The following is a 24,061-nucleotide window of genomic DNA, read 5'->3' as shown; positions in this document are numbered from 1 at the left end:
TCTTTTCATATGTAGCAAAATATTTCGTTTAGAGTGTTTTCATCGATCGCATCGAGGTGTTAATACGGCCTTAGAAATCAAATGGGGAACTTTTTGACGACAGCAAAAAGGTTAATAGAAAAAAAATTCGAGGGTGGTGTCGGGTGACCTGCGGATATATTGATTTTTAGAGTGAAAACTTAGATTATATGATAAACTTGACTCCATAAATGATTTCCCTCCCGAAAATGTTTTGTCCAGAATTGCTGGGTATGTGTGTTGCTCTTTCTGAAGATGCTGATGACTCTCGGTGGGAAAAGGCTCATTTTTTTGCTTTGGATAACTGGTTCCAAATAAGGACTAAAATTTTCCCGCCACGAGATAGATTTGTGCCGTAAAGGCGTTTTGAAAAGGACCCAGTGACTACCGTTTGGAAGCGGCGATTTTTGGAGCTTAGGCTCACGGAACCGGGTGACAAAAACTCACTGCTGTTTCCTTGCGAAAACGCCAATCGGTTACAATTTGTGTACATTCATTAGGACCATTTAAGATAAAAAAAAGCTGCCTCTTTAGTTAACATTGCCTTGATATTATTACAAAACGGTGACCCATCTATGCAAGAAAACTTCACTTCGCGGTTAAGATCTCTTTGAGCGGAATGCAGCTCCTCTAGAAAATCGACAGCTAGTTGTGAACGGCAGTTTCGGTTGGCGAATTGGTTTTTCTCTTGGTTCAGCTACTCAGTCGAGCTCTTCCTTGTCTCGGTAGATTTTACAAGGTCATTATGATTAATTTTACAGCCGTAGCTATTAAGTCGCAGCTGGCGACAGCACACATTCAGTCATGCTATGAAAAATAAAGAAAATGATGAAATCCTTTCCGAAGCCCTTAACCTCTCTCTCTATCTTTAAAAAAATTGCGAACTTTAGAGATAATAATTGCCGACAACCTCATTAGAAAAGTATGGCTTTGCTGTACAATTTCGAGCAGCAATTTGCCAAATTAGGCGGAAGCGCCCTTATGGACCTACGGGTGAAACAAAAGGCAGAAGCTTTGCCCTAGCTTTCGACTGGCCCTTGTTTCCCTGACCTGGGTAAACCAGCCGCGTAATCACAAGGCACCAATAAAGATGCTGTCGGTCTTCCCTGGAGGGGTGCCCGAATCATTCTGGGTGAAATGCTCAGGAGATGGCGCCTTGACCCCACCATGTGTAGACGAAGACACCTTGTGTAATGGTGCCCTTTGGTCGCAGATGCTCTTGCGCCAATAAATCCTCCTCATCGTCATCATTTAAATAAGCGAAACACCAAGTAGATCATCGCAGTGCGAAGTGTGTGAAAGCTGAGGTAGGTCATTTGAACAGTTTGCACGTGCCCAAGAAATATAATTTGATTCGATTTATTGGGCTTTAACGTCCCAAAGCGACTCAGGCTACGAGGGACGCCGTAGTGAAGTGCTCAGGAAATTTCTACCACCTGGGGTTCTTTAACGTGCACTGACATCGCACAGTACACGGGCCTCTAGAATTTCTCCTCTATCGAAATTCAGCCGCGGCGGCCGGGATCGAACCCGCTTCTTTCGGGCCAACAGCCGAGCGCCGTAACCACTGAGCCACCGCGGAGGGGTCCCAAGAAATTATAACGTGTCAGTGACAAAATACACAAATTTCTCACCTGAAATATTTAGCTCTGCACACTGATAACGCTGTATCTCAGCTTGCCCCGGAAGAATTTGATTTTCACATCAATTTCACCCGGTAAAGACTGGCTGCGTGCAACCTTTCATTTTTTTGAAATACCAGGGGAATGCCGGGAGGATTTATTGGTCTAATGTTCTAAACCAAGACCGTAGGTTTTTGAGTCATGCCTTGGTGGAGAGCACGTAGCAATTCGATCATACCAGTGGTATTTCAACATATATTGGGGCAGTTCTGCACGGGAAGTTTGTCTTTCGCTGGCATCGAAACACCGGCACGGACGGGATGCAAACCGCGAATCTCGAACCCGCGCCCCTCGGCGGCAACGTTACTATTCAGCGTTAAAAACGCCATAGCCACTCGGCGCCTGCAGCGAATCACACCTAGTTCCTTACTTTGTAATGTATTGCGAAATTTGATTTCGACCATTATGCGGGGAACGGAAATTTATTATTCGCTTGATCGCTTCGAAAAGAAGGCCATCTGACATACATCTACGCATAGAAGAGGTTGTGAATGCAGCTCGAGAGATAATGAATGCCAAACGGGCGCAGCGGGCGATACGTTCCGCAAGAGGCAGCGGTTGCTGGTGTTATAGTGGCCCTGAAGACTACCTACAAAACAAAATAGATATTCTTATATTCCGGAACTCTGGTATTCTTATTTCCTGCAGTCCGTACGCGAATGGAAAGCTTTGCAACCATATATTACCGCGCAGCGAATATAGAAAAAAAAAATTCTTGTGCTATCTGAAAAGGCAGTGCTTTGTTATACGCATAATTGTTGACCGTTTCCTCATGCGTACTTGTTTTCTGTTATTTTCTTCGTCTTTCAACCAGCTCCTGTAATGACCCCGTCGGGGTTGGCAGTATTCCGAATAAATAATTTTTTTTTCTTGCAGGAATAAGGGTGTGTGGTGGGTAAGAATGTCGGTCGAGCTTCACTGCAGATTTATGTTTTGCTCATTTATATGACACTTAAACCGGTGTTTTTCTGAACGTCTCCCGCTCCAGACATGTCTATTCACAAAATTAACAGCGCAGCTTTCGCGTTTCCTCGAGTAGTGATAAAAACGGTTTCGTAAAAGCTTCGTACTTTGCCTTTGCAGGTCAAGTGCTGGAATGAAGACGAAAACTGCGAGGCAGTGCTGCCAGCACTACAAATCGTCCAACACTTCCACCATGAATGCGGATACCATTGGACTTTTTGCAAGAAGTGTTCGGCCACCGTCCTTTGCGGCGACATCTGTGAGCACTTGAGATCAGCGTGCTGCACTACAGTGACGCTTGCTGCATCCGAATGTCAGGAGGACAGCTGCAGGGTGCAAGCGGCGCTTACATCGTCCTTTAGAAATTCACTAGAACGACAGGCCTATGAAATAAAAGCCCTCCTGGAGCGGCTGCTAAGTGCAAGTGGCGCGAATAGTGATCGACTCAGCGAAATTGTTCACGGGGTAAACAACTGCCAACAAGCACTGAGAGAAGAATTGAGGCAAGGCACTGACAACGTACAGAAAAGAAGCCGCCGCGGTGGCTCAGTGGTTATGGTTCTCGCCTGCTGACCCGAAAGACGCGGGTTCGATCCCGGCCGCGGCGGTTGAATTTCTTTGGAGGAGATATTCTAGAGGCCCGTGTACTGTGCGATGTCAGTGCGCGTTAAAGAACCCCAGGTGGTCGAAATTACCGGAGCCCTCCACGACGGCGTCTCTCATAGCCTTAGTCGCTTTGGGACGTTAAACCCCATAAAGCAAACCAAACCAAAACAAACGTACAGAAAACAGTGATCCAAGAGGCAGGCAACCAAATGTGAGAACATCGTGACTGGCAGAGAAGGTGCTTGTATGAATTAGCTGCATTCAAGGAGGAAACGAAAGAGCGTTTGATTGCAATTGGGGATATTATGCCACGGATTTCAGGCACCATGGATAGACTACAAAAAAAGGAAGATGAGGTGGTGAAGGCAATGAGAGCGAACTTTGAGAAGGTTGCCTGGATTGCACGTAGCATCGAAGAGTCTAAGGAAGAAATGAAAGAAGGTAAAAAGAGAGTTGACATGGGAAAAAAAACGAAGGAAGACAGGACAGCCTGTATTGATGTGCGAGTTTCTCGTGACTGATGTGAGCTTACAGCGAGAGAAAGCTCTTCAACCTGGCTTGACTGTGTACGAAGGTGACAGAGCATATCTACGCGGATATTGCATGTCCCCTGGAGTCTACCTCAAAAAGGAAGATGGATTGGATTGGATTGGAAAACGTTTATTGTCAGCACTGAGCCCTAGTGGGCATTATACTAGGTGGCTTCGAGCCCATGGCTCTTGGCGACCTTGTGAGCCCACTCAGTGGCCAGGACTTGCGTCAACGGGTCTGAGCTGGCCAGTATAGCCTCCCACCGCTCTAGAGAAGGGACTGGTAGTAGGTCCGCCGGTGGCGGCGCCTTTTTGCAGCTCCATAAAATGTGGTCATATCCGGCTATCTCGCCGCATTGTTTGCAAGTAGCGTTGTATTGTGTTGGATACATGTGTGCTAATCTCGACGTGCTAAAGAAGGCTCGCGTCTGGAGCCGACGCCACGTTACCTCCTGGCTTTTGTCGAGCTTTTTGTCTGGTGGCGGAATGATCCTCCTTTCCAGTTTAAACTGATTGGTGTATTCGTGAAATGATATGAATGCATCTCTCGTGAAATTTGGGGACTCAACCCGGCTCACTGCTCGGCTGACATAACCTCGAGCTATACTGTGAGCCAACTCGTTTCCCCTATTCCCCGAGTGTGCCGGCACCCATATTAGTTCCACCTCTCTTTAGTCCCAGTCTTTATCTCTTAGGATTCGTCCTGCCTCCTGGGAGATCATGCCCCGCGCAAAATTGTTGATAGCCACCTTGGAGTCGCTAATTATGGTGACTGCTTTGGTGCTGGCCATTGCCATGGCGATAGCCGCCTCCTCCGCTGTCCCTGAGTTTTTGTTTTGACCGAACCGGCCGTTAATGTTTCACCCGAGTCGTTCACGGCCACGACCACAAAGGAGTCGCCTCCTTCGTATTCCGCCGCGTCTACATAGGTTGTGTATTCCGAGCCTTCGAGCTTGGCTTCAAGGGCCTTTGCTCTGGCTCTCCTCCTGCCTTCGTGAAAAGCAGGGTGCATGTTTTTTGGAAGTGGTTTAATAGTGAGTAATTTTCTAACTTTGGTCTGTAATTTTGCCTGCGCGTTTTTTTCCGGAATTCTATCATGTAATCCTAGGTTGCTCAGGATCTGTCTCCCCGGGGGTGAGGTCGCAAGCCTCCTTAATTGCGCAAATATATGTGCCTCGCATAGTTCCGTGGTGGTGTTGTAGATCCCCAGTTTAAGAAGTCTTTCCGTAGGAGTGCAGTGGGGCCGCCCCAATGTTGCTTTATATGCCTGCCTTATGATCCCATCTATTTTGTTCTGTTCCGCCAGCATTAGCTTGAGGTAGGGAACGGCGTAAACTATTCTGCTTATCACGAAAGCCTGAACCATTCGGCAGAGATCTTTCTCTTTGACTCACCGTCTTTTGTTAGCTATTCGCCTTATGAGCCTGGTTGTCATGTTAATTGTGGACTTAAGCCTGTTTATTGTCTCTGTGTTCTTTCTATTGTCCTGTATTATAAGTCCTAGGGCCCTGATTTTGTCAACTCTGGCTACCGGAGTCTCATTTACCAGTACGTGAATGTCTCCTGCCTTGGTATCGCGTTTCCTAGCCCCCCGGATCACCAGAAGTTCGGATTTGCTTGGCGAGCATTTTAGTCCTGCCCATTCCGCGTAATCCTGGACAATATCGATCGCGTGTTGGAGATTTTGTTCTACTTCCCCATCGTTTCCTGTATGCGTCCATATTGTTATGTCATCCGCATATAGCGTATGGTTTATACCTTCGACAGTCTTCAATAGCGGCGGTAGGTTATTCAACGCCAGGTTGAATACGAAAGGAGAGAGCACTGAGCCCTGCGGAGTTTCCTTGTCTCCCAGCTTAATAGTTTCTGACTGGATGTCTCCTAGATTTATTTCTGCGGTTCTGCCGGTTAGAAAGTCCCTTACGTAATCGTAGATCCGCTTTCCAGGGGCAATCTCCGCCAGATTAGTTAGTATTACCTCGTGTTTGACGTTATCGAAGGCTTTATGTAGGTCTAGGCCCAGTATAGTTTTGGCGCCCCCTTTGTTCGGCGGGTCTATGATGTCTGCTTTGAGCTGGAGCATGACGTCCTGCGTGGACAACTTGCTCCTGAAGCCTAGCATCGTTTCAGGAAATGCCTCCCTTTCCTCTGCGTATTCCTGGAGTCTGTTTAATATGACATGTTCCATCAGCTTCCCCAGGCAGGACGTTAGCGATATCGGCCTGAGGTTGCCCACTTGAAGTTTCTTCCCGGGTTTTGGAATAAAGATTACTTTGGCATGTTTCCATTGTGAAGGTAGACTACCTCGTTTCCATATCTCATTTAGGTAATCTGTGACTGCCGTGACCGAGACTAGATCTAGGTTCCTTAGCATTTTGTTGGTTACCCCATCTGCCCCCGCTGCCGACGTGGTTCTTAGCTGACTCATTGCGCTCCATACCTTCGCTATCGAGATTTCCTCATCTAGCTGTGTGTTCTCTGCTCCTTGGTAAGCTGGAGATGAACCCCCTTTGTCTGTGTTAAGGTACCTGCTCTTAAGTTCCTCTATTAGGTCCGCGGCTGTTCCCTGGTATTTGTGAATCAATCGTTTAAGCTGCCCTTGTGCCGCCGACTTTGTTTGTCCTGGGTCTAGTAAGTGGCGAAGAAGATGCCACGTGTTCTTGCACCCTAGCTTTCCATTCATTTCATCGCAAATTTGTCCCCAGTGTTGACGCTGAAGCTCGTTTGTGTAGTCTTCTATCTGTTTTTCGAGTGTCGATATTCTCTTCTTTAGCCTTCTATTGTGTTTCTGTTTTTTCCACCTCTTCAAGAGGCTCTCGTGGGCTTCCCACATGTGGGCCAGCCTCGAGTCTGTGATGTCATGTTCGGTGGTTGGGGTCTGTCTAGTGTGACTGTTTACGTCTCTTTTGAGTGTCTCAACCCATTGATTTAGATCCGATATCTCCCTCGGAGCGGTTCTGCCCCGGACTTTTCGGAGGGTGTCCCAGTCTGTCAGCTTCGTTTCGCGCAGCTTCCCCTTCATCGGCCTGGTTTGTGTTTCAATCTCTATGATGTAGTGATCGCTACCCAAGGTGTGTGCTGTGTTTGATCATCTTTCACCCTCGAGGTCTTTGCCTAGCGTCAAGTCTGGGGACGTGTCTACGCTGACGCTATCGCCTATCCTCGTGGGGTCTTGCGGGTTGTTTAGTAGCGTGAGCCTGAAGTTTTGGATTTCTGTCCATAGTATGTTTCCCTTAGGGGAGGCCGTCCGATATCCCCATGCCAGATGCGGGGCGTTGAAGTCCCCCGTGATTACTAATCCCTTCTTATAAGATGGTCTAATGGCTTTACGTAATAGGTCCGCCAGCCCTGTGCCCCGGTTTTTCGGTGAGTTGTATATATTCAGAATAAAGAGACTGTTGTCCCCTTTTCTGTTTGGGATTATTTCTAACATCGCGTAGTCCTCGCTTGTGCTTTCGAGTGCGTGTTGCGTTGCCGTTAGATTTCTTTGCACTAGCGTGGCCGTGAACGACTTGGGTTTGTGCTCTTTTTGCACTTCTAGCGGGGTGTACGCGGCGTAGCCATTTAATTTGACCATGCCGCTTGCCTCCTGCAGCGTGATTACGTCCGGTGTGGTTATGTTTTTTTTTAATGTATGCCTGCAGGTTCCATCTTTTGGACTGGAAGCCTCTGCAGTTCCACTGCAAGATTCTAATTTGTTGGCGAGGGGCCATGATGTCCTATAGAGGCTGCTGCTGCGGTTGCAGCGAGGGGAGGGTGTTGCCGGCAACAGGGGGAAGCCTGGCTTCTATGTTTGCTAGTTGTTCCAGAATTTGCTGAAAGCAACCCATGGTTAGTTCCCTGAACATGACGAATTCCGCCGTCAGATTGTCAGCACGTTCGGCTATTTTGTCTACCCTAGCGGTAAGGGCATCAATTCTAGCGTCTTGAGCGTCAACCCGCTTCAAGAGTGTGTTCATGTCTGACCTAACCTTGATGTGGGTTTTAGCCGATGCGTCCTCGTTAGGACTTTCTGCCGCCTTTTTGGGAGTACTGTCGTTTGTGTTTCCCTCTCTGGGTAGAGGTCTTTTCAAGGGGACTCTGGTGTCTGTGTCCATTGTGTTTTGAATGTCTCCCCCTTCATATGTGTCACGCGGGGGCGCCTGACTCGCGTTTTGTGATTGTTGCAAAGGTGGTTTTTCGACCACCTTCGGCTGTTTTGTGTTAGCGTTAATGAGTTTCCTCATCTCCGCCATCTCCTTCTTTATGGTGTCTAGCTCTCTGTCTCTCTTAGCGAGCTGCTCTACCAGTTCCTTCTCCCGAGCGGTTTCCCAAGAAGAGGCCTTATCTGGCCAGCTCACCTTTTTGCCCGCGTCTCTGTTGAGCCTCTTCCTCTGCTCGAGCTGCTCTCTCTGTCAGGACCCGAGCTGCGCCTCCGGTCCCCGGTAATGGTGGGAAGGAGCTCGATCTGCTTCTCCCCCGGTGGCCTTGGCGGGTGTCGCTGTGGTCCCTGGTCTTCGGTCTTGGTTGGTGTCCGGAGTCAAGTTGCCGCAGGTCGTTCTTGGCTTTATAAGGTTCTTTATTTGCCAGCCGATACTTGCAATTCCGGCTGCCGGTGTTGTGTGGCCCCCCGCATACGATGCATTCGGGCTTGCATGTCGGCAGTTCTCCCTCCGGTGGGTCTGGATGGTCTTCGCCGCATCTGCGGCAACGCTTTACCCATGGCTTATAGCACACATCCGTCCTGTGTCCCGTCTTCCTGCAGTTGTAGCAGGTCTCTACCCGCTCTCGGTGCGGGTAGACGATGAACACTGATCCCCAGTAGAAGACTTGTCTGGGAAGCTTCTTCTGTCCAAAGGTGATGAGAATAGATCTCGACTTGCCAATTCTTCTGTCGTTCAGTACTACGATGTCCGAGTTGCGTTTGATGAATCCTTGGCGGACGTCTTCCGGTGTTCCGATATCATAGGCGTTGTATACCACGCCCTTAATTGCGTCGTCGGGAGCCGCGACGTAGGGTGCCATGGCGAGGGTCTTCTCCCCGATAACTATCGTCTTTATCCTCGCGTAGGTGCTCGCGCGTTGACGATTCGGTGTGCTGATCGTGTACGTGTTGTTCACGGAGTTGATTCTTGAAGTGTCTTCGTCCAGGACATCTCCGTATGGTAGTTGCGCGGCCGCGCAGGTGGCCTGCAGTAGGTGACGTGGCACGTAATCATTCAAGTTCCAGCCTCTGGGCCTGAAGATTATTTTATAGTCGCTCTCCGGGAGCTTCGGCATTGGTGCCCTTTTTCGGATGTTCGGGTCTTGCCTCTTTTTCTGAGTGGCAGTCGATCTCTTCTCCCCGGCGCCATGATCGCCAGCGTTCCCGCCGAAATTCGCGGCGGCGTTCGTGCCAGCGTTTCCGCTGGCGTTTCCAGGCTTCCCACCTTATTTCATCATGCGGTCGTGCATGCTGAGAACGGTCTCCCACTCACCGTTCTCAAATTCCGAGGGTGCCAGTTCATCTCCGTCGACGGCGTTGATCATCGTGGTGGTCACGGGGCCGCCCCAGGGGCCGGCTCCCGTCGATGCACGGGTAGCTACGCTAGGTCTGGGCGTTAGGCCTAGCTAGCTCTCACGCGTCCGAGAGGTGAAAAGTCCCGTGAAATGTGAAATAGTCCACCGTTTGCCCGAAATCCAGTGTCCCCTTGCACGGAGGGAGAATCCGGATCTGTTCGCGGTAGTTTCCGGCCCGCAGGCCCAAGTTGAACGCCGGAAAACAGCTGCTTGGCGGGAGCGCATGGAAGAGTTATGCTGCGTGCAAATTTCCGTCTGCACAAAGGAGAGATGGATGATGTTGTTCAGTGGCCATTCAGTCAAACAATCAAACTGCACGTTCTTCATCCCAAAGGATGTTTAGAACGCGAGCTCAAAGAAAGCACACGTACATCTCTTGGTCCTTGTGCAAGGCCGAAGGTGTCAAGCAACGAAGAGTCGTTTGGTAGTAATGCCTCACTCAGTCTTGATGACCTAATCAGAGATGGCTACGTGCAAGACGACAAGCTCAGTGTGATGTTCCAGGTTCTACGATGATTGAAGTCTGAAGGACAGCAGAGGCCCGGAGAGCCATCCAGCACTCATACACAACATTACTTCTTGATCTATTTTTATATGTGTTATCTGGGGATATGTTGAAGGCCTGACGGCATTCACTCCTCTTAACTTGCCTCGGAGACTGTTTCTTCGTAGCAGTGTTTGCCCATATATATGAACTCTGAACGGCGGGCAAAACTGGAAGCAGTGATACTCGGATAAAACAAGACTCTTTCCATTCTGGCCACTATGTGTGCGTGTGCTTGTGCGTGCGCGTGCGCGTGCGCGCGTTTGGTTTGTGTGCTTGATTTATGGGTTCGGTTTATGGGGTTTTAACGTCCCAAAGCGACTGTGAGGGACGCCGTAGTTTAGAGCTCCGGAAATTTCTACCAACTGGGGTTCTTTAGCACTGACATCGCATAGTACAAGCACTGTAAACAAAAATATACCCAAAAGGGAGTAAAAATGGTGGCGGCCACCCATTTTACTCCATTTGTGAAAACGTTTACTCCATGAGTGGGGAGTAAAAAGGTGGACTGTCCTCCATTTTACTCCCATGAGGGAATAATGGAGTTTAAATGAGGATTTACCAGAATTTACTCCAGTCTAGAAAGGGAGTTAATTGCGCCAAATACTCCACCAGTTCCGAAATGGAGTAAAAAAACACCATTTTGTGCAATCCGCCCCGCCACCTAGCGCCTCGTCTGCTTCTGGTCAGTCGTCTGATAATGGCGGTGAGTGAAGACCGCTTTGTTAGCATCGTCGCTGGATCTCTGCTCACTTCTGCTCCTTTATGGACGCCTGCCGCGGTACAAGATATCGGCTTGTCGCCGTTTTCCGCTACAGTACGGTACATAATTGAATTGCTCCTTTGAAGCTTCCAGTGCTCTAACCATACCTAACTTTCCTTTGTTTGTGTCGCCACCCTGTTACAGCCTTCGCTTAGGCCTAATTCTCACAGGCTTTTTTCAGTGTGGTCCTCGCAGTGTATTGCAGCAGATTATGTGGTTCATGAACGTGGAACTGTGATAGAATATAGTGTCAACCCTGAGCTCTTGATTGAGCTCATGAGGCTACATTTTTCCTCAGTCATATTGAAAAGCCAAGCCTTAATGAAGTGAATATGGAAGCAAACACTGCCATTCCAAACTACCATCAGGGATGTTTTCAACTTTTCTGCTCTGCTTTTTAGTCAAATACAGCGTGGTGCATGACCGTGAAAACTGCCCAGCGACTCCTTCTCAGTTTGGAACTGTTGATTATAATGTTACAGCCCTTTAACTACAAACACGGCCAACCAAACGAGCTCGTACAGCAAAGGGAGACGACAAGCAGACGACTCCTGCCGCCTACGCCGCCGCTGGGCTTGCAGACAGCGAATAGAATGCGGGACGCGGAGTTGCATTAGGGCAGCGCAGTTTCCCAAGTTGGGTTGCCGGCGGCCCGCAGAGCTACTGCCCGTTTCCACCGCTGTCACTGTAAGAATGAGCCTGAATGAGGATATATAAACTATAAATATCGCGCCATTTTCGGGATCCATTTCTATAAGGGAGTAAAAAATTTACTCCCTTTGCACTCCTTAATAGCTCCCTTATATAAGGGAGTAAATAAAAAACTCCATACATATGGAGTAAAAAAAACCTCCTTCAAACCTCCTTCAAAAGGAATCAAATCGCTCGAAACAGATGCGCTGGAATGCGCCTCTTGGGTCTACTGGAGCGAACAGGTGTACCTGTGTGGCTACTGCATGTCACCTGGGCTAAAGTTCGTAAAGAATGGCGCTTGTGTGCACATGACGGTGGCGCTCTTGATTAGGAAGGGTCACAATGACGACGCTGTTCTGTGGCCATTCCCGCTCAAGATACGGGTGGGCATAATACACCCACAAGAAAAGATGCCATGTGTCGTTGAAGTCAAGCCAGCATTCATTGGGACGCCATGCAAAAACCTAAAAACTCCAGTAACACAGGAATGAATTTCCTTCATCCGTTAGTTAATATTAGCGCTCTACAGAAGTACGGCTTCGTATTGGAGGACAACCTTCGGATTATGTGGGAAGTGCTTCCATGAGTCGCACTTGCACAAAGCGTTGATCGAAAGCCATTTCCTTGTTCTGGCATCTTTTTGAGCACTTTGTTTTTAATGCTTAGGCTGCGCAGTATTCCGGAACCTCTCCGCGTCGGCAATTTTTTCTACAACTGCATTCACTACACACTTTTGTTCTTATATACTTGGGTTTAACTTCAAAAAATTGCCTTACTAGCAAGAAATAGATGTAACGTAATATCCTAAGCACATGGTCTTTTTCCCCACCTCCATCGTTTCATTTGGTTAAGTTTGGGTAACTAGATACCTGAAGTGGTCGGTATGTAATCCATACCAGACCGCAAACAAGGAAACATTTGCCGAGGCTGACTATGAGGTCAGTAAGCATTTTGCTGTGGGCAATGGTGTTATATTAAGCGGCTGTGGTGCTTCAAAACACGGCCTTTAGATTAGGGTGCAAACTGGAGGAAATGAACAGGTAATAAAAAGTAAGTTACCATTGTGTTATTTATTTTTTCACGTATTCGTGTACAGTCAATTTCAACGTCAAGTGAAGAAAACAGCGCCACAGACAAGGACGTGACACGGCAACAAAGACATTGAACTTTAAACAACTAGGGTTTATTGTCAGACAAGAATTGTTTATAGGTCACACAAAAAAGAGCAAAAGTGCGTCATTCGGGCTACTATCAGCTGCGAAAGATCATAAAAGGTAAGTTTGATGTGTAAGATGGCGTATGAAAACGCCGTCTGCCAAGTAGAAACTGGGAGCGAAAATAAAATTGACATTCATATCTAAAAAAGGGCGACAAACAAACAATGGCGAATCATGTTGCACACTAATAGTGCCGGAAGGGAATGAAAAATTGCCGCAGGCCTGGCTGCAAGTAATTGGAGGGCTTGGATTCTTAACAGTTTCACAAGGAACAAACAGTTTCCCAAGGAACAAACAAAGTTCATGGGTAACTTTCTTTAAATACCAGCAGAATGCCTGAAGGATTTTGTGAAATGTGTGGGGGAATACCCGAAGGCGAAGTAGATTTGAAAAATTGGAGTAATTATTCACTGACGTCCGGCCAAGCGAAGCCATACGGCAACAAAATAAAGCTGCACAGCTTTCTCAGAAACGTCTTGGTTAAAGAAAAAGGAAATAAATCCAAGAGGATTTATCAGGCGCTAGGTCCTAAGCCAAGAAAAGCGTCGTAGCGCCGAAAAGAAACACACACTAAGTGAGATGGAAAAGGCGCTACAACCCTTTTCTGGAAATACGCACCAACTAGCCGCCTGACAAGTGTTACTCCTAAACCAAGGCTGTCGGTTTCTGAGTCGTTCGTTGGTGAAGGGCACTATAAGAAACTGTTCCTAACACTAGTTTTTCAACGCAAACCGGGGTAGTTTTGCAAGGAAAGTTTGAGCTTTCGCTGGCGTCGAAACTCGGGCACGGACGGGATGCAAACCGCTAATCTCGAACGCGCGCACCTCGGCGGCAAAGTTGTAACCGTGAAATATTACTATTGAGTGTTACAACGCCATGGCCACTCAGCGCCTGCAGCAATTCACATAGAGTATTCTCATTTTGTAATGTGTAGCAAAATTTCATTTCTGCCATTAGGCAGGGAACAGAAATGTATTATTCGCTTGATCCCTTCAGAAAGAAAGCCGCCTGAGTTAAAGCTACGTATTGGAGAGTTTGTAAATGCAGCCGAAAAGATAACGACCGCCAAACGGGAGCAGCAGGTAATACTTTTCCCGAGAGGTAGTGGATGCATGCCGCTCTGATAGTCGCCCTGACGACCAAACGAAATAGATAAGAGCCCGCACGGAGAGGGCGGGAAAATGCAGTTTTTCAGTCGGCGGGGCAGCGAGCGCACGCGAAGAGTGATGCCTCCTGCCGCTACCCAATATACCCTGGTCGGCTTCAGCCCGGACCTCGACTGGATACCTCTGAATTTCGTGAAGACCATTCCGACGAACAGGGTGTGCAGTGCCTGCGGGCTGGTGCGCAAGAGGACCGCGTTGCTGTCCTGCATGCACGTGCTGTGCGACTCGTGCTACGAGCAATGCGCCCAGGAAGACATGCACGTCTGTCCGCTGGACGGCCACGAGTGGCACGACGAAGACGACGTCGAGTGGAGGGACTTTCCTCTTGATCAGCTGCTGAGGCGAGAGGTTAGTCACTCAACTTCCGCCTCCCCTCCTCCTTTTCTTTTAAAGCTAAAAACTATACTCCTTTCCCCCTTAGCCTGAAGCTCAACTGGGTCTTTGATTTGACCTCTAATGGGAGGAGCGCCGCAAGTCGACAATCGCGAGCGGCCGGGGCCGCGATCTTCTTCTTCATCGTCGCCATAGCTGCGCGCTTGGCAGTCACGTCCACCGCGGCGCAGGCCGCTGCTCTGCCGCTCATTCTCGCCTGTGGCCGCACGTGAGAGTCACCTGACTCGCTCTTGAGCTTGGCGGTCAAGTCCACCGCTGCCCCGACCGCCGCTCTGGACTTGTGGCACTTGTGGCACGTGGTTTGCGCTCGCTGAAGTCCTGAAAAAATACAGGTGAACCAAAGCTGGACAGTGTATAACCATGCTTAGGAACTCTCGCTCAGTTTATGCTGGCTGAGGTGAGTTGCGCCACAGCCACTTTTTGTCTGGAGCTGTCGATAACCTTCATTTGTTCCGGAAAAAATCCTTCTACAAAACAAATCAAAATGCAACACGCGGAACAAGAAGTGGACAGACGGAACCACTCGCTCTGACTGCTTAACAAAAAGTTGCACTCGGTTGTATTACAACGCTATATTGCGGTATACCATTGCAGCCCGTTGCTTCCTGCGTTATTTTCTTCGGCCGTGTACTGCGCTTTGAATTGCCTGAGTACCAGCCTTAATTAACGATGCCAACGTCATTAAATAACCGTGCAATGAATAGAAACCAGTTTACGACAGGATGGTTTGCGGGATCATTCAAACGCGTATACCTCGGAATGATTTAAGTATGTCGTAACCTTAATACAACCGGAAGCAAGAAAGCGTCTGGAAATCTTCGCCAGGAAGAAAGTCGTCGTGGTCTTTAATTAGTGATAGTTATGCGCCAAGTTAATCCTTTGTTTTCACTTCCACGCGAAACAATCGAATTTTTTGCTCTGTTTGCCAACTTTGCCTACTTTTTATTATTCCTGCAAGCTCTGTTTCTCGTTCAGTGCGTTGGTCTTTTTTTATGGTCTTTGTTGTTTGTGAGGAAAGCATGTTTCGAAGAAAAGAAATCTTGCCACATCACGCAATAAGCCAGCGGTGATAAGCATTCTTAATCTCATCCGCCAACCTGACTTTCTGCCGCCCCCTGCTACGCTTGCTTTCTGTTGGAATCCACTCCGTTATCTTTAAGGACCAGCAGGTATCTTGCCTTTGCATTACATGCCTTGCCTAAGCCCATTCTTTCCTCTTGATTTCGACTAGGATGTCATTGACCCGCGTTTGAGGGTTGATGACTTCTAAATTAATGGTGGTTAATAAGAGAAGTTTACGTTGATGCAGCGGCCGCAGCTTGCAAAGGACAGGGGTTAATTGGAGAGGCATGGGAGAGGTCTTTGCCCTGCAGTGGGCGCTGTTAGGCTGATGATGATGATAATCATTCGGAGTCTTGTATGCTTTCACTGTCCGATGACGCCGACAGTAGTAGTGGCGGGGGTTATGGGTGCATGTGGGAAGATCTGTGAAGATGAGGCTGCCTAAAGCAGCAGCTGATAAGACGCTGATTAACTGACTGTTCGACAGTGGCCGATACCGTTGACAATGGCTCTCTGACCTTGCATGGTCCTATGGAAATGTGCGCATGAGTGATGCTCTTATTTCCCGGATATTTTGAATGCTGGATAAGCAGGATACACTAAAGAAGCCGTACTATGGAGCCGCACAGACGACTCAGATGTCTCGAAGCTTTTAAGAAAAGGACACGTATTTGTGCATTGATGAAGGCACTCTTAAATATGGGCCGAGTTCCCTCTTAATACTCTCGCACTCTGTCCGGCTCTCTGGATGTATGAGTAATGAAGACTGTGCGAAAAAAATATATTTAGCAGTTAAAGGTGATCGTCATGCGTAGTGTTTTATCGTATGTCATGGTGTTTTGTATTGTTCCAAAAGAGAAAAAAAGCTATTGTTAATAAACATTCTTATCCGCGGAGGTTCCAGAGGCACCGAAGCAGCGCAGCTAAAAGGCCGAATACTATTGGCAAGGGTTTCTCCTATAACGGACCAAAATTAAACCATCCATTTCCAACGTTGGGCCGATTGATTATGTTGCTTGTGCGTAGTGTTATGCGATACCTTAATTGACAGTCACAGCTCGCTAATCTGAACAATTTTAATGCTAGATGAGGTAAAATAGACCGTGGACAACAAGCTCTGTCAGTCAGGTGCTCTCATGACTCAAAGGAAAACCTCTATTTCTGCTTTTTCGCGACGAGGAGAGGCTTCAGTTTTTTTCATCTTTTTGCGGTCGTGTGCCACCGCAATACGGTACTGTGTGCAGTAGAGTGTGCCTTTTTGGCAAGAAATCAAAGCGACTGGTTAAGCGTGTCGCCGCTGCTGTCGCAAGCACGGTTTCGGTCATTGAACGCTTGTCTTTGAACAGCAACTGCCATTGCAGCTGAACAATTTCCCCAACAGTGGTATTTCTTTTGGTCCTAAGCGAAGGCAGATGAGCTGAACACAACTAGCCGCGATATTTTTGCATAAGATTCAAAACTCGTATCTGACGCCGGGTTTCTCAAATAGTTAACATTCTTTATTGCTTCAAAGTACGAAAATCATTTCTTTTCCTTTTTCATGTATCGTATTCCGTGCCTAACACGTAGTGCATTTAGCATGCGTAGCGAATGTCAAAGTTTATTTTTCGGAGCACTAGCGTAAAAACCCTTGTTTTTCATGGTTTACTATTTATCATAAACTGACGTCTGGTGATCCAGTACGGTGGCATGTTTATAGAGAATTAACTACAATCAGTCATTCCTTCATGCGTTAGGAATTTCGACGTTGCGTTTCTCTGACTGCAGTTTCAAAATGCCCAGCTGCTTTACTATGTTCTCTCCGTCTACCACGAATCCAGCATTTGCTACCCAGATTAACTGGAGAGCACGATATCCTATGATCCTACGTTGTCTGAACGCGGCCATAATGCGGCATGCGCACAAATAAACATAGGTGCTGTTTAGTGTCGTTCTCTGCTGCTGCTTACTGCAATCTACGTCTATCCGTAGGCAGACGATCCAAAATGAGGGCGCATGGGGAGAACTAAAATCGTGACAGCGGGTACAGGAAGGTATAGATATAACACGGTAATTTAGTTCACGTATTACACTACTATGAGTCAGAGTGAGGTTAGTGCAGAAGTGAAAATAGAACAGTGTCTTTGCACTTCATGTGTTGCAGGTATAAAGTTGTACATTTTGAAGAACAAACCTGAATAGCATCCTACTGTCCGTGTGCTTAACCAAGTGGCGACGTGAATTCACCGCAGGAATTAACTTAAAAACAAAAATTAAAAAAAAATATATATATTGTTGGAGAGGCAATAGGGATTTCAATAGATATACTCTTGTTCGCCTTGCAGGTCAAGTGCTGGAATGCAGAACAAGGTTGCCAGCATGTGACAACTGCTTCCATGATTGCCCACCATTTCCAGCGGGAATGTGTGCACCATTCTACTCGCTGCCCGAAGTGTTCGGTGAGCGTCCTCTGCAGCGAAGTGTGCGCCCACCTCAGATCGGGAACTTGCGGCTCGATGACCAACGCGTCGTTGGAAGCCCAAAGCAACTGCGTCTTCAAGGATGGAAATGCGTCTTTTGCTACTTTCAGCCAAGCATTTCAAAAGCAGGTGGATGAAATCAAGGGCTATCTCGACAGAATCACTGCTGATAAGAGCACACACGGTGACAGGTTGAATGAAGTGTCTCACGATATCAACACAATCAAAGAAGCTTTAAGGCAAGATCAGGCAGCTGCAGTGCCTGAGAGCGTGAAGGAAACCTTGCGTGAAATCTTAGCTTTAAACGCGGGAATCAAAGAATGTTTGACCACACGCAGCGAGGCCGTAAACAATCTTTCTGCAGGGATGGACAGATTGGAAAAAGTTCTTAAAGATCAGTTGGGAAATGTGACAACGGAAACTGGACGAAGCATTTCCCAAATCACAGATGCCCTGGAGCAAGCCACAACAGAAGGGAGGGAGAATGGTCAGAAGACGTTGGAGCGCATCACAAAAGTGCACACACTGGCTCAGCTACAAGCAACGCGGTGCGAGTTCTTTGTACAGGGTGTGAAATCCCTCGAAGAGAAAGCGCTGAAGGAAGGCGCTGCTTGCTATTACAACGACAGGGTGTACCTGCGTGGTTACTGCATATCACCAGGCCTAGATTTCAACAAAACAGGCGACTCGGTTACTGTGCATATTTTATTACAGCTGCACAAAGGCGACCTGGACGACTTTGTTCTGTGGCCATTTGAGCAAAGGATCAAGCTGAGCGTCGTGCACCCGCAGGGAGGCGCCGAACTTGAGGTCGAGGTTAAAACATGGCGTTATCGGAAGGACTACCAAAAGCCCGAAACTTCAAGCAATGTTGGTGTTTACCTCCTCAAGACGTCGTTTGTCCTGGCGGATCTCCAGAATGACGGCTTTGTTGAGGACGACAAGCTTCGAGTCAAGTGGGAGCTCCTGCCTTGAGTTTGTCTTCTACCGGCACAGGGACAAGGAAGTGGCGCGTGTGCATGGTAGTAATAATTTTTCTTCGTGAGAATTTCTTGAGAATTGAAATTTGAAGGAAACCTCGTGGGAGAGGCAATGTTTAACCGTTTTTGTTCGAAATAAATTCGAAGTTTAATTGTGATTTACAAAGGTTTGGATTCGACGGCATTAGCTGTTTTGCCCTACCAAACACTACTTTTAACATCTTACAATTTCCGTTGCCACACTCGCAAATGTTTGGAAATGAAAGCTTTCACATCTGCTCATATCCAGTGTCACCCAGACTTCGCGCACTTTTAGTGGGAAGCTCCCAGACACCCTTAGAGCGTGTGGGGGTAGCGGTCTCGGACTCCAAGGAGATGCCCTCGACTCAGCGTGGCAAACTCAGCGGAGACCAGCTACCAAGTGACAAGAGGTTTTTGGGCGTTCGGTGCCCAGCTTTCGCTGGTCGCAAGCCTGAGAATGGGTCGGAGCCAAAGGTTTACAAAACAAAACAAAACAAAGTTTATACAGCAATTTAGACGATACAGAGGATTTCACAATCACTAGTACAGACACATACAAAGTGATTAATTGAACAATGCAACACGTGCAAAGTTAAACTCGAGAGAGAATACAATACAAAGGCAATATTGCACCTAAAGTGCACTAACACAAGAGAGAGAGGTAAACAAACAAAACACAATTTGTTCACCGGGCACTGCTGCAGTCCGACGACCAGAGTTCCACGACGATGCCGTCCCGCAGACTGGCGACCGTTGCCTCGTTGGTCCGATGCTGGCCGAGTGGTGTTTCCCCGGGAGTCGAACGGGCGCGCTTCGATGAAGCTTAAACGGCGGTCCGGACTGACTGATAGCTGTCAGCGTCCTTCTTTTATAGGCTCGCTTTCACGTCTGTTTGTTCAACGCGCCAGAGTAGGCGCGCACATACACGCAGCATTTGCAGTGCTGTCTCCCTTCTCTCTTCTCACTGGCCGCGCGTCCCCATTGGTCAGAGTCAGGAGTCGTTTCGCGAAGGTTCCAGCGTGTTCTAGCGTGGCGCCGTCGTGGCGGCGTCGCCGACGTCCGAGTGCAGAGGAGGGGGACATGTCTTATCGCACGCAAGGCTTCCCCCTCTTCCCCCGGTTAACAGTAGAACCGACTCGCATGTTCGAGAATCTTCGGCGTGGATGACTGATTCCTTCGGCGCACGCCGTGGCGATGGAGAGAGAGGCACGCGCTCGGCGGGGGCTTTCCCTCTCTCCCGTTGGGCTCGCGACAACGAGACGCCATGCGCGCGGCGGTTTTTCTTTGTTTGTTTCTAAAATGCGCCGAATTTTGTGACACTGCCCCTTCCTTTAAGAATATTGTGTAACAATATTCACAAAACACAAAATTCGCGCGCCCATGCATGCGCTGACAAAGTCAGTTGCGAATGCCAAAATACATATACATACGTAACTCTATGAAATGTTCACAATGCACATAAAACACGCCGCGATTGGCACAACATTAACACAACATTGCAAACTGGAAGCACACAAGTATGAGGCATGCTTTCGCCTATACTTCCAGATTCGGCCTACACCGTGGGCTCGGAACAGGACTGTTTCTCTGAAGCTTTCAGTCGCGCTTTTAGTTCTCTTTCGCAAGCGACTGCGGCTTTTCTTTCTGTCGCGAGTTCGACTCTTCTCCCGCCTCATTCTGAGGCTTCTCTTCCTAACGCGGTTTTGGCTCCGCTTCCTGTTCGTACTCCTGTCTGGTTCTGCGCCCAGACCTCGAGCTCTTCCTCTTTTCCTGTGGTTAGCGCGGCCGTTGCGAACAAATTTAACGCCAGCTCGCTCATGACGGCTCCACTTCTCGTGTTTTCCTTCTTGGCGAGCGCCCTTCTGTTTGCGTTTGCGCCTCCAGACAGTGTCCTTGCTGAACGCTGGGCTCGTTCGTGTGAACTTCTTTTTCACTTTGCTGCGATGTTCCCGCAGTTCACTGGGACTCGACTCAGCTGTCTTCAGCTTAGTTCTGTCTCTGTTCATTTTCTTCCTGAATTTTCTCCAGGCCTTCTGCTTTTCGGCTTCACCTGCTTCGGTGGTGTCCGACTCATTTCTTTTTACTTTCTTCCGAATTCTCCTTCGGGTCAAGCCCGGTTCACTGTCAATTGCGTCATCCGCGGTGTTCTGTCGCGATGACGCTACTGGTTCAGCTCTCTTTTGTTCTTCGAGGGCTGAGCTTTCTTCTTCCAAGTCCTTTTTCCTTTTCTTCTTTCTACCTACTCCTCGAGCGCCATGCTCAGAGCTCGGCTCAGGGCTCATTGGAGAATCATTCTCCTCACTTTTGAATTCTGCTTGCTCAATTCCTTCCGTCAGTTGGTTACTTTCAGTGTAGTCGTAAGCAGACTTTTCTCCAGTCTGTTCCTTTACTTCTACTGCACATTCTCCTTCCTCAGAGGCAAACATTTGCTCGCCTTCCTCGCAGGCACAAACCTCCTCGCCTTCCTCATCGGGAAGGCCCTCCTCGCTGCTCGAGGGTTCACTCGGAACAGTTGCCGGGTTTTCAATGAGTACGCTCTCCTCAGCCATTACTACGTCTGAGCTTTCGCTCTCAGTGCCATTAAACCCCTCTTTCTCGTGGTCGGCACTGCAAGACTCAGACGTGTTGCACTCGGACTCCTCCATAGAGATCCGAAGTACTTCTTCGCCCTCAGGCGGCTGCCCTAGGGTTCCCTCTGAATGAAGCGTCAGGTTGGCCTTTACTTCAGTGCGTACTACCTCTGCAGTAGCTACACTTTCAACTTCCTGAGGAAGGGACACTCCGGTCTGTTCTTCCCTCTCTGTGATTTCAGTTGCAGGAACAGGCTGTTCCACAACATCACTCTCACTAGTGGAGCTAGTTACAACCTCTTCCGTGGTTGTCAATAAATTAGACTTGTTAGTCTTCCACCCGGCCTCTCCGGGGTTAAGCTCCACTGGATCTCTGACGTTCCTCGAACGCCGCATTTCAGCAATCTTCCTCTGAAGGATTGCCATCTCTCTTTCAAAAGCCCTTTCGGCTTCTTCACGTTTCCTTTGTCTCTCTTTCTCTCTCTCCTCTCGAGCTCTCTCTCTTTCCTGGTCCACCCATCCTCGCAGTTCGGCTCCGGCCATCCCTATCTGGAGGCCGACCTCTACTAGCTCCTTTAGCTCCTTAAAGCTCATATTTGGAGACCGAACTCTACATTCAAGGCAATGAATACATCTACACGGTGAACCTCACTAACCGCTTCGGCGCGGCACCTCAGAATATCGCTCTGCTGCTAACACTCGTTTACGATTCGTAAACTCCTTCCGACTCTTTCTCCGTTCTCTGTGCTTGCAAACACCAAACGTCCTGTCGCGGACGCCAGAATATATTGTCACCCAGACTTCGCGCACTTTTAGTGGGAAGCTCCCAGACACCCTTAGAGCGTGTGGGGGTAGCGGTCTCGGACTCGAAGGAGATGCCCTCGACTCAGCGTGGCAAACTCAGCGGAGACCAGCTACCAAGTGACAAGAGGTTTTTGGGCGTTCGGTGCCCAGCTTTCGCTGGTCGCAAGCCCGAGAATGGGTCGGAGCCAAAGGTTTACAAAACAAAACAAAGTTTATACAGCAATTTAGACGATACAGAGGATTATACAATCACTAGTACAGACACATACAAAGTGATTAATTGAACAATGCAACACGTGCAAAGTTAAACTCGAGAGAGAATACACTACAAAGGCAATATTGCACCTAAAGTGCACTAACACAAGAGAGAGAGGTAAACAAACAAAACACAATTTGTTCACCGGGCACTGCGGCAGTCCGACGACCAGAGTTCCACGACGATGCCGTCCCGCAGACTGGCGACCGTTGCCTCGTTGGTCCGATGCTGGCCGAGTGGTGTTTCCCCGGGAGTCGAACGGGCGCGCTTCGATGAAGCTTAAACGGCGGTCCGGACTGACTGATAGCTGTCAGCGTCCTTCTTTTATAGGCTCGCTTTCACGTCTGTTTGTTCAACGCGCCAGAGTAGGCGCGCACATACACGCAGCATTTGCAGTGCTGTCTCCCTTCTCTCTTCTCACAGGCCGCGCGTCCCCATTGGTCAGAGTCAGGAGTCCTTTCGCGAAGGTTCCAGCGTGTTCTAGCGTGGCGCCGTCGTGGCGGCGTCGCCGACGTTCGAGTGCAGAGGAGGGGGACATGTCTTATCGCACGCAAGGCTTCCCCCTCTTCCCCCGGTTAACAGTAGAACCGACTCGCATGTTCGAGAATCTTCGGCGTGGATGACTCATTCCTTCGGCGCACGCCGTGGCGATGGAGAGAGAGGCACGCGCTCGGCGGGGGCTTTCCCTCTCTCCCGTTGGGCTCGCGCCGGCGAGACGCTGTGCGCGCGGCGGTTTTTCTTTGTTTCTAAAATGCGCCGAATTTTGTGACACCCAGCTTCATATCGATAGCTGAATATGCCATATTTCCGGGAATAAAAAAGCCTCCGTTTTCGTAATATTTTCCAAAAGAATACTGCGACGCTCATGTTAGAATAACCTCCCCCCCACACACACACACAATAACCCCGAATTCCTTAAAATGCTGCACAACATTCGGAACGAACTTGCAACGAAACCTCGTAATGCACACGTGCTCCTTTTTGGAGATTTTAACTATCCTGACATAGATTGGAATAACCCTTATCAGCCTATATTTAGAGAACGTGAATCACAGGAGTTTGTGGACGTGTGCTTAACTTTAATCTTAATCAATTAGTAACCCAGCCTACACCCATCGCCGGAGATACCGCTAACATTCTTGACCTTATACTATCTAGCCACCCCGAATGCCTCAACTCCATTACTTATCCCCGGGAAATTAGTGGTCAAAAAGTCATCCACGCGTCTTTTACCTTCACTCCAACAATAAAAGAAACTTCCAGAAAAACAATCGCCCTTTACAACAAAGGTAACTATGAGGCTGTAAACAGGGCGTTGGAAGGTTACTTCCCACCTTTTCAGCGCTCCTTCCAGGAATAAACGATCCGCGAAAATTGGTCGATGTTTATTCACAAAATCAACGAACTTACTAACAAATATATTCCCAAATGCAGCTTCCGCGCAACCAAACAGAAACCATGGTTTACCAAGGCTCTAGGAAGATTGGTAAACAAAACGAAACGTTTCTTCCGCAGTGCCAAACAGACTGGAAATGACTGCGCATGGCAAAAATATTACACTGCCGAAAAGACATACCTGGTCGCAGTAAAAAATGCTAAACGCTCATTTTATCATACTGACCTACCCAACATACTTGAGGATAACCCGACTAAATTCTGGCAGCTTTTAAACCCGCCCTCTTTACGCAATATTACCCTCACTGATGATTCCGGGCGTGCTCTTTACGCTGTCGAGCGTGCTAACATATATCATCCTGCTTTCGCATCTGTATTCAATAATGAACAGGAACCGCCCC

General features: G+C 48.4%; 1 protein-coding gene across 1 annotated transcript; it reads left to right on the top strand.

Moving 5' to 3' along the window:
• Positions 1-13,762: 13,762 nt before the first annotated feature.
• On the top strand, positions 13,763-18,647 carry LOC149329549 (uncharacterized). The gene is made up of 2 exons (XM_089562295.1): positions 13,763-14,068; positions 17,500-18,647. Exons 1-2 carry the CDS (start codon positions 13,781-13,783, stop codon positions 18,607-18,609), a joined length of 1,398 nt encoding a protein of 465 aa, XP_089418421.1. The 5' UTR covers positions 13,763-13,780; the 3' UTR covers positions 18,610-18,647.
• The last annotated feature ends 5,414 nt before the right edge of the window (positions 18,648-24,061 follow it).

This window comes from Amblyomma mixtum, chromosome 9, assembly GCF_055824585.1.
Source record: "Amblyomma mixtum isolate Tamu chromosome 9, ASM5582458v1, whole genome shotgun sequence".
In the NCBI taxonomy this organism is placed as follows: Eukaryota; Metazoa; Arthropoda; class Arachnida; order Ixodida; family Ixodidae; genus Amblyomma; species Amblyomma mixtum.
Note: the sequence above shows the minus strand (reverse complement) of the source record. Positions and strands in the feature narration are given on the sequence as shown.